Source organism: Typopeltis vanoorti, chromosome 4 (genome assembly GCF_054136105.1).
Source record: "Typopeltis vanoorti isolate ZY-2024b chromosome 4, IOZ_Tvanoo_1.0, whole genome shotgun sequence".
Lineage (NCBI taxonomy): Eukaryota > Metazoa > Arthropoda > Arachnida > Uropygi > Thelyphonidae > Typopeltis > Typopeltis vanoorti.
This window is the reverse complement of record NC_143552.1, coordinates 76,704,540-76,718,625: the sequence shown is the minus strand read 5'-3', so window position 1 is coordinate 76,718,625 and position 14,086 is coordinate 76,704,540. Positions and strand designations below refer to the sequence as shown.

Here is a 14,086-nt window from a genome sequence, read left to right as displayed (position 1 = left end):
TGGGTTACGTTAGATGATGGAAAAGTATCGAGAGAAACAAAGGGAGCAAGATCTGGCATTTATTGATCTGGAGAAAGCATATGATAGAGTGCCAAGGCAAGAAGTCTGGAGGTGTCTGAGGGAGAAGAGGGTTCCGGAGAAATATGTCAGGTTGGTGCGGGAAATATACAGAAATGTGAAGACGTGTTCGGACCTATCTGGGACAGACAGAAAGTAACAATTGGCTTGCATCAAGGGTCAGCATTAAGTCCATTTCTGTTTAATATTGTGATGGAGGTGGTAACAGAGGAGGTGAGAGAAGATGCACCTTGGACAATGTTGTATGCAGATGACATCTTGCTGTGTGCAGATTCAAGAGAAGAAGCAGGAACTAAACTGGAAAGATGGAGAAAAGTACTGGAAGAGAGAGGTATGAGACTGAGCAGAAGTAAGACAGAGTATATGTGTTGCACAGTGGGCGGCAGAGAGGAGACAGATCTGGAGCTGGAAGGAAATGTCATCAGGAAGGTGAGAGACTTTAGATACTTAGGTTCAACAGTGGAAGAAGATGGAGGAACTGAGAAGGAAGTGGGATGCAGGATACAAGCGGGTTGGAGGAACTGGAGGGAGATGGCTGGAGTGTTATGCGATAAGAGGGTGCCGATCAATCTGAAAGGCAAAATCTATAGGACAGTAGTGAGGCCAGCTATGACATATGCTATAGAAACTGTGGCCCTGAGGAAAAATAACATCAGCAGGATGGAAGTAGCAGAGATGAGAATGCTTAGGTGGATGTGCGGTGTGACCAGAAAGGATCGTCTGAGAAATGACTATATCAGGGGAACAGTGAACGTTACGAACTTAGGAGTGAAAATACAGGAGGCAAGGTTGAGATGGTTTGGTCATGTGATGAGGAGGGAGGACGAATACATGGGAAGAAGGGTCATGCAGATGGATGTGCAAGGAAGGTGGAAGGCCAAAGAAGAGATGAAGGGAGCTGGTAGAAGAGGACTTGAGGATGAAGAACTTGGATGTAGTGACAGCCCAAGACAGGAAGGTGTGGAGGAGACTCATTATAAACAGTGACCCCCCCGTAAGTGGGAGAAGCTGCAGAAGAAGAAGAAGAAGTTGACATGCATGTTTTGAGCAATCTTATATTAAAAAAAAATTAAGAAGAGTCTAAGATATAATTAAATGCATTAATTAATCCCCCCCCCCTCTTTCCACTCACTATTTACAGTAATGCATTTTTGATATTATGATGTGAAATTAACTTAGTGTTATAATTACTTTCACTTCTTTTTGTCTCCACAAAGAGAGTATATAAATTTGATATCTGATATAATGAATATTTTAACTAAATTCATTTTATAATATTTAAAGTTGTTGTTGTTGTAAACAGTTTGTATCCTAAGTTTATATTATCGAGGACTGCTAAAATGATGTTTTGTAGTGGTGAAAAAGAGCCTAAGATGTGAATTTGACAGTGGTAAAATTTTAAGAACATATTTCAACTAACAGGTTTGAAGAACTTATCATTCATTTGCTTAAATAGATTGAAAAACTATAATGAAGATATTTTTTCTTACCTGAAAATTTATTTTGCACGTTATTCTTCCTAGCATATAAGGAGAGTACCATTAAGTTTAACCTGTGGTTTGAAGCAAATGTATGCATTCGTATGTAGACATCCAGGAACCAGTGCATCTTGTAGTGCATCAGCTTGGAAGTTTTTGTTGTGGACACTGAAATAGGAATATTGTTTCCTATTTCAGTTTCACCATAAGGCATAAATCTAAAGAAGGTTTCTGGAATAGTCTTAAAGGAGAGACTGCAGTATAGTTTGGAGAAAGTTATAGTAACCAGACTACTTGCTGTCATTAGTAACTTGTTGCTAAGACATATTTTGAATTGAAGATAGAAGAACATAAATTCTTCTAAGGAAGAAATTTATTCAGCTTTCTATATAAGATTTCTTCATGTGATATATCCACAATTTAAAATTTCTCTTTAGTAAAATATTACTTGGGGAAAAGGAAGATATGCTATTCTGGAGTCAGAACTTAAAAATAGGTCATCATTATTATACAAATTGTCCAGTCAGAATTCTATAATAAGATTATTTTCTTTAGGGATAGAAAGATGGATGCTTGTTTTGAATTAAAGCAAGGAGTTCTCACTTGAATTGACTGCATGTGATTGTAATGTAGAACTTTGAAGTTTATTTTGCACTTGGTTAGACTATAATAAATTTAGTTTAATCCTTTATCCAAGTGAAAGCAAATAAAGTTTGCGCCTGAAAATATCTTCAGGACTGAGGTAAGGTGGTACATCCCTTGGCAACTCGTAGCAAAGGTGGACCAAGCTCTCATCACTCCTTGTGTCAGTATCTCCCGTAATGCAAAGCAACTTTCCTTGCAGACATGTATACTGCTATGCATTAAGGGAAGGGCCACTACCCAGACCGGTTTCGACCTTTATTGAGATCTCGTCAGTGGTAGACAGACCCAGAGTGGTGATACTAAGGCAGAAGCAATGGAGAGATCATATTTACCTATACGAGTTGCCACCAGTGTACCACCTTATTATTAAATTACTCTGGATTTAGAGAAAGATGTTGGAAGTTTATTTTGCACTTGGTTAGACTATAATAAATTTAGTTTAATCCTTTATCTAAGTGTAAGCAAACAAAGTTTGCACCAGAAAATATCTTCAGGACTGAGGTCAGGTGGTACATATCTTAGCAACTCGTAGCAAAGGTGGCCCAAGCTCTCATCACTCCTTGTCTCAGTATCTCCCATAATGCAAACCACATCTTGCATATTTTTGTCATCCTAAGGAAGCATAACAGTAAATTTTACTTTATTTGTCAAACTCGAGTCATATTTTTTAAAAAATTCTGAAAGTAATTCGCTTGTGTAGAAGAGAGAAAGAGTTGCTTTTATTAAATATTTTAAAATAAAATTTGTATTTGATTTAAAATGTGATAAATTTGTTTAATTTTAAAAAACAAATGCAGATAATTAGTATAAATTTTGTTAATTGAACAGTTTTTTTTCTTTTGTGTCTTATTTCTCATGAGACTAAATGTTATCATCATCATCATCATCTTCCTTATACCTTCTTTTACCTTGCGGTGTCGAGGGTCCATTGATCATCGGACCTCACTCCGTTTACAGGATAAGGTGGTCAGCCTTATGCCCCGGTGTATCCTATGGCCTGTAATGTTGAGTTCTCAAGGCCAGTTTGCCTGCATTGCGTGATGAAAAACCCCAGAATAAACTGGGGAAAAAAACCTGCTGTCCACGCCCAAGACTGGCCAACTTGGCTATGGCTGAGGAAGATTCTTCAGCTCCTCACGTCACCAACGGGAATCGAACCCAGGACACTCCTTCCCCAGGCATACGGTTGCGAAGTGCATAGCCACTAGGCTAACCAGGCGGACCTAAATGTTATCTATTATATAATTCCATTATATGGAATTATATAATAGATAACATATAATTGAATGTAATAAATGAAATAATATTGGGAAACTAATTTTCCATAATAAATAAATAAAATTTAGATACAGGAAAGAAACATATATTTTTGATATGAGCCATATTAGGTGTAGGAAAGAAAATATAAATTTATATAAATATATTTTCTTCTTTTTATAAACATAATAACTTGTTTATTATGTTTATAATAATCAGTTTATTTAATTGAATTTTTTGTAGGTCTCTACTGATCATAATATAAGTGGCTCTATTTCAAGTAAACACTGAGTTTTTGGTTGTAGTTTGTAGTGCTTAGTTTAAAAAATATCATGGATTCCTTGAAATAGACCCATTTAAAATGCAAACTGAAATTAATTTAAACATTTGAACAGATATTACAGAAGTGTCATGATAATATTCAGCTTCATTTATGTGTTGGCAGTAACAATTGGATTTTAAATTTCGCTTAGCAGCAGCTGACCCACAATAAATTTACTGTGCAGATTTTGAGCTCCCTTTTGAGTGCCATACCTAGAATTTATGGTAGTTGTGGGAAAAAAAAGGAACCAGGGATTATGTATAGATTATTCCAATAAATTAAGATTTAATGGTATTCATCTTATACAGGTTGTTTCAAAAAAGAAATATCATTTTTTTTTTTTAAATTGAAGTTCCTAGAAGTAAATAGTAAGAATTGAAATAACAAGTAAAAATGTAAGTATAATCTTAAACGCTAGTAAATCTATACTTGTTTTCCATCATTTACAATAATAAATGTACTTCTGCTCAAAATTTTCAGTGGCATTCCCCACTGCAGATGAGATTATCGTGATGACTTCCTGAATATGCTTTTTCAATTCTGCAGGTTTCTTGATTTGTTAGGGTAAGCTTTAGACTTAACGTAACCCATAGATAAAAATAAAGCGGTCCATTTTATAGGGTCTCCCTCTACCTATTCATAGTCTGGCAATGTGTTGTTTAGAAATAAAATGTTTAGTTTTGAAGTGAAGATTTAAGTTTTTGTAAACAATTATGACATATCAAAAACTAACATCTTCACTTGTTATTTTAGTTTTTACTAATTACTTTTAGGACTTTCAATAAAAAAAAATCATATTATTTATTTTTTTGGGGGCATTCTCTTTGGTCCTGTATATAAATTAAAACATAACCCCCAGATTTTACAAGTACAGTGCTCTCTGTGTTAGAGAGTGACAATTTCATGTTGAGTATAATAGAAATGTTGATGTCCAGCATTAATTCATAAGCAAAATAAACTCATTGAGTTGAGAAATACATTATAAATAGTTGTGTTATTTCTCAAATGAACTGAATAACATTCCAAACTAAGGACACCATTTAGTGTTGCATCAAAGTTTATATTCATTTGAGAATATCTAATTATAAAAGATTGTGTGAGTGAAACTGAAAGTGTATATATATATTTAAATTCACTTGCAGTTTACCATTTTATTTTTTATTGATTTTATCTAATTCAGAATTTAATATATGAATACTAACAAACTTAATTTTCTGCACTTAATAAAACGAATGTGACATTTACAATAACTGCACATCAATTGCAGTTATTGCAACTTTCTTTTGTATGTTGAGTTAGTAAGTAATGTTACTTTATCAAAGTTTGTTAAACTTAAAAAGTGGTTCAACTTATCTACCTAAACTAACATGATAACTGAATAAACATAATTTTCAAGCCTAATTTTGATTTTTAATGTTCTTGTGGGTAGGATGCACACAGAGAAAAAAAAAAGTTTAATTTTTATAAAGAAAAGATAACTAACCATATCTTGTTTAGAATTAAATAGTAATAATAATTTCCTGGTGAAATGTGCAAGGTTTGATAATGCTCACTGTAAAATTATATCACAAATGATTTGGTTTTTCAGTCTATTGTGAATTTCTGCATGATTTACATTTTGAAGATCATATTCACTCTTATTTTATATAAATAAAACAAGAGTGGATATGATCTTTTCATTTTTTGTATCCATCGTTCATATCTTTATGCTGGAAATGGTAATAATTAGTGCAATGTTTAGAAACATCTTTATTACCATTATTTTAGCTTTGTTCAAAACCTCACCTCTGTATGCTATATATATGTCTACAATATTGTAGTTTTTAAACATTCAGTGAAAAAATAATCTTTCTTTATTATCTATGTTAAAAAAAAAATCCATTATCTTTCTTGCAGGCTATGAACAAAATACCAGAACCAAAGATACTCACGCTAGATCCTAATGATGAAAATATTATCCTTGGTATTCCTGATGATCCTAATCCCAGTGATCAGACTAATTCAGAACCAGTAAAAGAGAAAAAGGTAATTTAAAAAAAAATCTTATCATTACATCATTAACATACAGTTCATTCTTATTATAACGATGCTGTTATTGTAAAATCTCTCACTATTTTGAGTGTCACATACCCATTTTTTTTTATTTGCATATCTCAGATTGAATATTATAAATGATATAGTATGTTTAAGGTTTATATACAGGTAAAACACTGCAGAAGTAAAATATTAGCTTTGAAGTGGTGGTATTATAGAAACATACATACATAATCTTATTCTGTATTAAATTCTCTGAATGAAACATTAACGATACCTACCTAATAGTGTGTGTTAGTCCTCCTCTAGCTCAAATAACAGCCTGTTGTACTCTCTGAGGCACTGACCTCACCAGATGCTGCTGGCGGGGGTTGTTGGAGGTAATTCCAGCCATGCCTGTTGCAGCATTGTCTACAAATATGCCTTACATGTCCATTCTGGGTATGCAAATCTGATGTCTCGCTCTACAGCATCCCAGAGAGATCTGATTGAATTTACATCTGGGGACCTTGGGGGGGGAACTGGATGGTCCCAAATTCATTTGGTGTTCCTCAATCGATTCCTGGGTAGTTGTGGCCCAGTGGGGTGGCACATTGTCCTGCTGAAACAGACCATCATCTGCAGGAAGCACAAAGGGCGTGAAAGTGTGTAGGTGATCAGCCTGCACATTCTGGTAGCCTGCAGTATTTAAGGACCTCCCCAGATACACTAAGGGACCTAATGTGTTGTAAAACTTGATGTAGCTTAGAAATACCAAAGCGTTTTAAATTGATTTTTACAGAGGTCAAGTCTCATGAGATAGCTACAAAAATAACCTTGTTTGTCTCTATGTATTTTATGTTAAATATTAATGTAAATAACCCTATGGAAATTGATTGTATTTACTGTTTTATTTAAAGTTTCTAGAATGTCAAAAACAAAGGCAATGCTTTGCCATCAGAACTTTGTATAATAGCTATGTATAAGAGTACAAGAAAGTTTTTGCGATTAAGTGTGTGAGAAAATTGTTTGCGAGCTCTGCACATGAACACCTTCAAAGTTAGTATCAAGGAGATCTGCTAGTTTCAGAGAAGTTTCCGCTGCCCGACAAGACAAAGAAAAATAGAGTGCATGGAGGAGAAAAAAAGAATGGGTTGGCCTTAACAAAAAGATCAAGGAGAACTGCTGATTTCTTCGGGGGGGGGGTTACAACTTTTGGTGCAAGGTCCCAAGAAGGTGAAAATAAAAGGGGACTGAGCTGAACATCGAGAGGAGAGTCCAGGTCCCATTGCCAAGAGAGGAGAGGCAAGGTCCAGTTGCCGAGAGAGCAGAGGTGAAGCGCTGTTACCGAGAGAGCAGAGGCGAAGCGCTGTTACCGAAGAAAGCCAGAGGCAGTCGGCGGAGAACCAGAAGCAGTCGGATCCAGAGGACCAGACTTTACGGCGAACCCATGCCAAAGGAAAAAATTAGGAGAACAGATGATGCCAAGTGCTGGTTGAATGTCCTAGTGTTGTAGGAAGTCAACCGAAGCCAAAAAGCCGCAGAACGGTCTTCAAGCCTGAATGCTGAAACTTTTTGCCTGAACTTTTGAGTACCGGGAAGATTGCAGTCCAAGACCCACCAATATTCCAATGAAGCGCCCCCCCCCCCCCGAAACAAGACTCTCCAGACGGAAACCTAAGGCCTGAGATGAGAGGAAAAACCATAGACTTTGATGCAGGATTTTTGGAAGGTGTCGTGACAAAGAGCCTCTGTAAGAGTGTTACATCCTTTTATGTACATTCTTTTTGTAATCTAGAAGATATGGCATAGATGGGATAAGAAATAGTAATAAGAAACTTAAATATAAAGAGCCAATAGGCTTCATTTCGGCGATATAAACATTATTTAAATTAAGGGGATATTAAATCCCACATTGTTTTAAAACCGAATAAGAATGAGTTTTATGCCAAGAATGGTGATCAGAACTTTACCACCTTTGCTGCGAGTTGCCTAGTATTGTACTACATACTAGGACTACTTTCATTAGCTCACGCTAGTAATCACTAATATTTTTATAGTTTACTATATTCAGCATAAAACTCTCTGATTCCAATCTTTGAGTTTCTTATTCGGTTTTAAAACAATGTGGGATTTAATATCCCCTTAATTTAAGTAATAAGAAATATCTATAAGAGAGTCCTGTGATTTGTTGTTAACTGGAATATAAATTGTAAGATAACTTGCCATAGCTAGCTAATCTCTTTATGAGTAAATTAGTCTCGGCAATTTGATTTTTTTAGCAGAGAAGTAACAGAATAATTATATTGTACAGTCATTTAATATTGAAAAGGGAAAGTTTGTTTCTTTATACCAAAAGTATAAGGATAGGTAGAGAGAGAGAGTAACCTCCCTATCACTTATTTAATGTACTTTATTTTTATTGTAAATAAGTGAGTTTTAATTATATGTCAATAGAGTGCTGCCTGATTGTTTATTTTACAATGCACTGTTCCTAAATAAAAGCGAACTTAAGAGCGGGAAACCAAGTAAGATAGCCGAAGCATATAATTAAGTGCAAATAGACCACGACTGTTTGTGTAAAGTTTTACTCAAGGAATTTGTGTTAGAGAAAGAGAGAGAAATCAACCGGCCTTATTACTGAGTTTTATGCCAATTAATAGATACTGGTGGTGCAGTCTTATCAAATAAATTTTCTAGTATCCATAGGCATAAAACTCGTAGTGCGAAAGGTAGATAAACTAAGTACGCAATAGTAAGATGGAATAGTGAGAATATGAAAGGAATATATATAAAATTAATAATCACAGTGGCTTATAAATAGCAAGAAATAGCACACAGTTTACAGTGTCACATAAGAAGGCTCCCCCAAACCATTACAGCCACCACCTCTTTGAACAGAGCCCTGGCATAATGGTGCTATGGCCTCATGTTGACACCACACCTGCACCTTCCCGTCAGCTCAGTACAATTGATAATGGGATTCATCAGACCACATGACTCTTTTTCACTCTGCAGAGGTCCAGTTTTGATGGTCCTGACACCAGGTGAGGTGCATGCTCAATGATGAGCTGTCAACAATGTTACACCTTTAGGGTGTTGGCTCCAATAGCCTATGGTGTGCAGGGTACGCTGCACCATTTGTTTGCTGCTGCTTGGATCTCTGACATTGAAGCTGTATGTGATTTGTGCCACCATTGCCCTGTGGTTGGGCTGTATGAGCCTGGACAGTCTATGTCGCCCCAGTCGCCAGTGGCACATGGTCGGCTACCACTTGCTTGCTGGGCACGGGTATTCCTGCTAATGGTGCACTCATGGTAAATCCTTGATATGGTTGCCCTCGAAAACCCTAGGGTTCTCACCACTTGGGCAATAGAATGATCCATTTGTCTTGTGTTGATAATATGGCTACAATTGAAGTCGCTAAGATCACATTTACCTGTGTTCATCATTTCCAGTACACTGTTGGAAAGCCCCGATGTCTGAATATTTGCTGTCTGCATTCAGTTTGGGTACATTTCACTCTGCTTGGGGGAGGGGGGGGGCATTGCCAGTGTCAACTTCCCATCACCCCTTATCTCTAATGTTTGTCCATTGAGTGTAGTCCATCCAGGCTGTGTTTAGTTGAGCTTGGCTGAATCAAACACACACTGCTATCTGGAAAAACAGTAAAAACAAGTGGTCAGGTTTTATTATATTATATTATATTAATATATTAATTATTATTTTATTATATATTAATTATATTCCGTGAAGAGTCTTCTGACTCCAAAGAGACACCCATTATAATAATAATAATAATAATAATAATAAGATATTTAAATATCTTAACAATTTCATGGTATAAATAGCACAAGAAGAAAATAAATTATTTGTTTATTTTTGCTACTGGCATTTTGCTTTATTTCTAACCAGCATCCTCAGAGCACATGTTAGTAATTCAACAAAATATCATCAGTAAGATTAGTAAATTATTTTTCTGCTGGTGTTATGATTGCACTATGAAACAGTAAGAAGCATTTCATGAATGTCATTTCATGTCAAATTTCTAGAGAGCATAATCTCTCATCCCTATTCCTATTCATATTTCCATATATACAGTCGCATCATGGTAGAGGTTGACTACCATGATGCTACTCATTGTTAACTATGGGCGAAACGACATGTGGTGAGGACCCTATCTCTTCCACATGTTGGTGTAAGTATTCATGGCTGTCGACGTGTGTGTGTGTTCACAGGACCGGTTTGCCTGTTCTGAGAGACGAAAAACCGGAGTTTCCAGGTTAACAAAACCCTCACCTCCATATGAGACTGGCTAACTCACGTTTAGTCAAAAGAGACCAGGTAAAGGTTCCTCATGTCATGGACGGGAATCGAACTTAGGTCTTTTCGACCAAAGGGCTTCGTCTATACTGATGTGCTACAGAGCCTCAATCTCTATATTATTATTATTATTATCATTATACAGGCACCTCCATAGAGTCTGAAGACTCAACGCAGGAGACCCAATTTATCCACACAATCTATCATACCTCTCCTTGACAGAAAAAGCACGAAGAACTGACTCTGATAACCCATTCTATTCATTCACAACTCTCCAAGTGAAAAATCTAAAAATCCTCATGTCCCTGCTAACCATACTTTTACACACCTTCTAGGTATTACCTCTTGTTCTTCTCCCTGTAGCTAAGTGCTGAAACATTTCCCCTGCATCTATCCTGTAAAACCCTTTAAGTAACTTAAATATTTCTATCATATCCCCTCTTTTTCACCTATGAACCAACTTCTGCAGTTAACACACCCACATGACAAGGTTCCCCAAACCATTACAGAGCCACCACCACCTCTTTGAACAGAGCCAACCTGGCACAATGGTGTCATGGCCTCATGCTGTTAACACCACACCTGCACCTTCCTGTCAGCTCAGTACAACTGATAACGGGACTCATCAGACCACACGACTCCTTTCCAATCTGCAGAGGTCTGGTTTTGATGGTCCCGATACCAGACGAGGCACAATGCCCAGTGTTGATCTGTCAACAATGTTACAGCTCATAGGAACATTCTATGGACCACTCACTATCTTGGTTGCTTGCTTCTGAATGCTCTCCACCACTTCCTCTTCCCCAAAGAAACCCAGGGGCCCAGACCTGAGCACAGTAATCCAGATGTTGACTTATCAAGGCTGTATAAAGAAGAATAACAACTTCCTTATGTCCACTTGTTAGTATGTTTTTCAATAACCAACTAATCTTATGATCTTCCTTAGCAGTATGTGTCTTATAAACTTCACCTCTCTGTCTACGACCACGCCTAAATCCCAAGCTTTATCTTTTTGCTGGAGTACAGTTCCATCAGTGTGGTACACAGCTTGTAATCTATTTTTCCCAAAATGCGTAACTTTATATTTGTCCACATTAAACAGGAACCATTACCTTTTGCCCATACTGACAGCCTATTTAAATTATCCTGCAAGTTCTCTATTGCCTTGATTCACTATAGCTCTACTTAATTTTGCATAATCATCATTAAAGAACTGAATATTTCCTTTCAGGTTATTTCCTATATCATTTATGTGCAAATTAAACAGCGCTGAACCTTGTAGCACACTAAGAGTCACCAGCTTTTGCCTGAATTCTGCTCATCTGCTATACCACTTTTTATATGTCCAGTAGCTATCCATATAATTAGTGTTATATTCATCCCCATTTGTTGCAGTTTGCATGATAGAGTTCCATGTGGTATCCTGTCAAATGTCTTTGCAATATCCAGCAAAATTGTCATAAGCAATTTCCCTTATCCAAACTCAGCTGTCACTTCATTATAAAAACTTAGGAAATTATTAGAGCATGAACAACCATTCACAAAGCCACGTTACCCTCTATCTGTCACATGTCACAACATTAACTTCACTTGTATGATATACCCTTGCAAGGTGGTTGCTAAGTAACTCAACTGTTTTATCTGCTTTTGTCACCTCGTGACTATCAGCACTCATTAAGGTTATTCTTCCTCTTACTTGCCACAGAGCAAAAGAAATTATGTAATCAAAAGAGGAAATTCCCTTGACCTGCTCAGCTAGTTTCTGCTCGTAATCTTACTTTGCCTTCCATACTATACTGGTCACCCTTCTTGCCTGACCCCCCTTGTATTGTTCATGAGTTTTCTGATCATCCTTTTCATTATTACCCAAAACTATGCCATAACACAGCTTTGAGCTTTTTTCTAAGCCTGTCATAATCACCTGCCTTGTAATTCCATATACCCCTTATTGACAGAATATTCCTCATGTTTTTCAATCTCCCCAAGTCAAGACTGTATGGGCACTTTCCCCATACAGTCTTGACTTGGAGGCAATGTGGCTTCCTTAGTTATGGATAGCTCTTCTGATCCTATGACTAGGTCCAATACTCTTGCACCTCGAGTCCCCTCCATCACATGCTGCCTCAAGTAATTATCTCTCAGTAGGTGTATAAATTTCATTTCATTCCATGTGATCTCTCTTCTTTCCAGTCTGTATCTCCATAGTTAAAGTCCCCCATAATAATCACTTGACCTGCACTCATTGTACTAATTTGCTGATGAATGTCTTCCAGATCATCCCTGGAAGACAACCATATTAATTGTATGGATCAAAATTAGTTTCACACTGATAGTGTTGCATTTGTAAGAATATGAAGGCTTTCAAGAAAACAAACTAAGAACAAATGAAGGGCAAACAAAAGAATAAAATGTTCCAGATACATTGTGCTCTTGCATTATTAACAGCTCCTGCAACGTAAAATGATGCAGAGTTGACATGACAATTGTCAGTCCACTCCCAACAACAGAGGGGTGAGAAAGAAGGAAAAATGGTGAAGGGAAGTCTGAAGAAATAGAAGCCAAAAAGGGTAAAGTGAAGATAAATGGAGAATTTTGTTAATTGTGCAGAAACATAAAATTTTTTTTAGGCACCAATCATCTGTGTATTTGAATAGTTTATACCATCATTTCATGCATTTCAAATGCAATAGGATGCAATCACCACTTCTATACTGGTAAATCTTTAGTAGATTAAGTGGGATCTGCTTGTGTAGATCCAAACCACTCAGGATTTCTCTGTTTCTGATCCATCAAGAAAATAGGCACATCTTTCAAAACTTTTTCATTATACATACAGACAAATGCTCTTCTGGTTGCTCTCTCTCTTTTTTTTTTTTTTTTTGAAATAGATCTGGTTTAACCATGTGTAATTGAAAGAGTTGCTTATTCTGCTAGTTTCTCTTGCTTTGTGGCATACTTCATCAGGAATATTGTTTATTAATTTGAAAACATATAGGAGCAGAATGATTTTTAAAACATAATAGTATTATTGTTAAAATGATAAATAAAATCATATTGATTTTGCACACACTTTATTATTGATGTGTGCTGTATAATATCCATCATTGGTAGAAAACTAACAGTGAAGTGTTTTGTTGTATATATATTTTGAGGAATCATTCCCAAAGCATTGTTTTTTGGATGGCATTGTCTATAATTAGTCATTAATTATAAATTAATTTTAAAAGTAATAGTATATGAAATAACATATAGTAAGCATATTAAATTTTTACAGGATATGGTGCGAAAATCAAGAATTTTGCTAGGAAAAGCTGGTGTTATATCAGAACCTGAACCATTAAGTCCTGTGAGTATCATGTTTTTTTTGGTTTTTTTTAAAAATCTTTTTTATGCTAGTGATAATGTATTGTGAAACCTCGTTGCATGATCATGTATGAGAAAGCCTGCCTTAGGAAACTGTAGTATACTCTCATTTACTCAGATGCGCACTTTCATGAGTAGATCATCTATACATGATTCTTTAACATTTACTGTATTTGACTAATAAAATTCTAACTATAATTCGGTCCACAAAAGATATTCCTGTGTGATTTTTCTGATAAGTGTACAAGCATACATCGAATCAGAGGTGTGTGAGTCTGTGTCTAGCTAAACGTTTGATTAGTGTATATCTTAATGTGGTAATTCAGTAATTTTTCAGATTGTATTCCTGATGAAAATGTCTTCACAATAAGAAAAATTACAGATTATTTGACTGAATGATATTCTTTCTTGCAACGTTACATGGTGATGGTCAGCATTCATTGTGCAGAATTTATGGAGACAAATACACATGTGTAGGAGCAATTACTTTATTTATAATTAAGAAAATAACACTCCTGACAGTTCAGCTTCTCTATCAAGATTATCCTGAAGGAAACGCATGAAAAGACACAAGCTACATGACACTACACATAAGTACACTAAATCT

The 14,086-nt window shown here is 36.0% G+C and overlaps 1 protein-coding gene across 1 annotated transcript in view; it reads left to right on the top strand.

Annotated features, from left to right (window-relative positions):
* The window catches only part of LOC150107422 (transcription initiation factor TFIID subunit 1-like), a 960,372-nt gene that overhangs the window by 278,226 nt on the left and 668,060 nt on the right, over nucleotides 1-14,086 (top strand). The window contains exons 12-14 of the mRNA XM_090391850.1: nucleotides 5,677-5,805; nucleotides 10,138-10,152; nucleotides 13,391-13,462. Of these exons, the coding sequence (XP_090247976.1) occupies nucleotides 5,677-5,805; nucleotides 10,138-10,152; nucleotides 13,391-13,462 (216 nt within the window). The remainder of the gene's footprint in view (nucleotides 1-5,676; nucleotides 5,806-10,137; nucleotides 10,153-13,390; nucleotides 13,463-14,086) is intronic.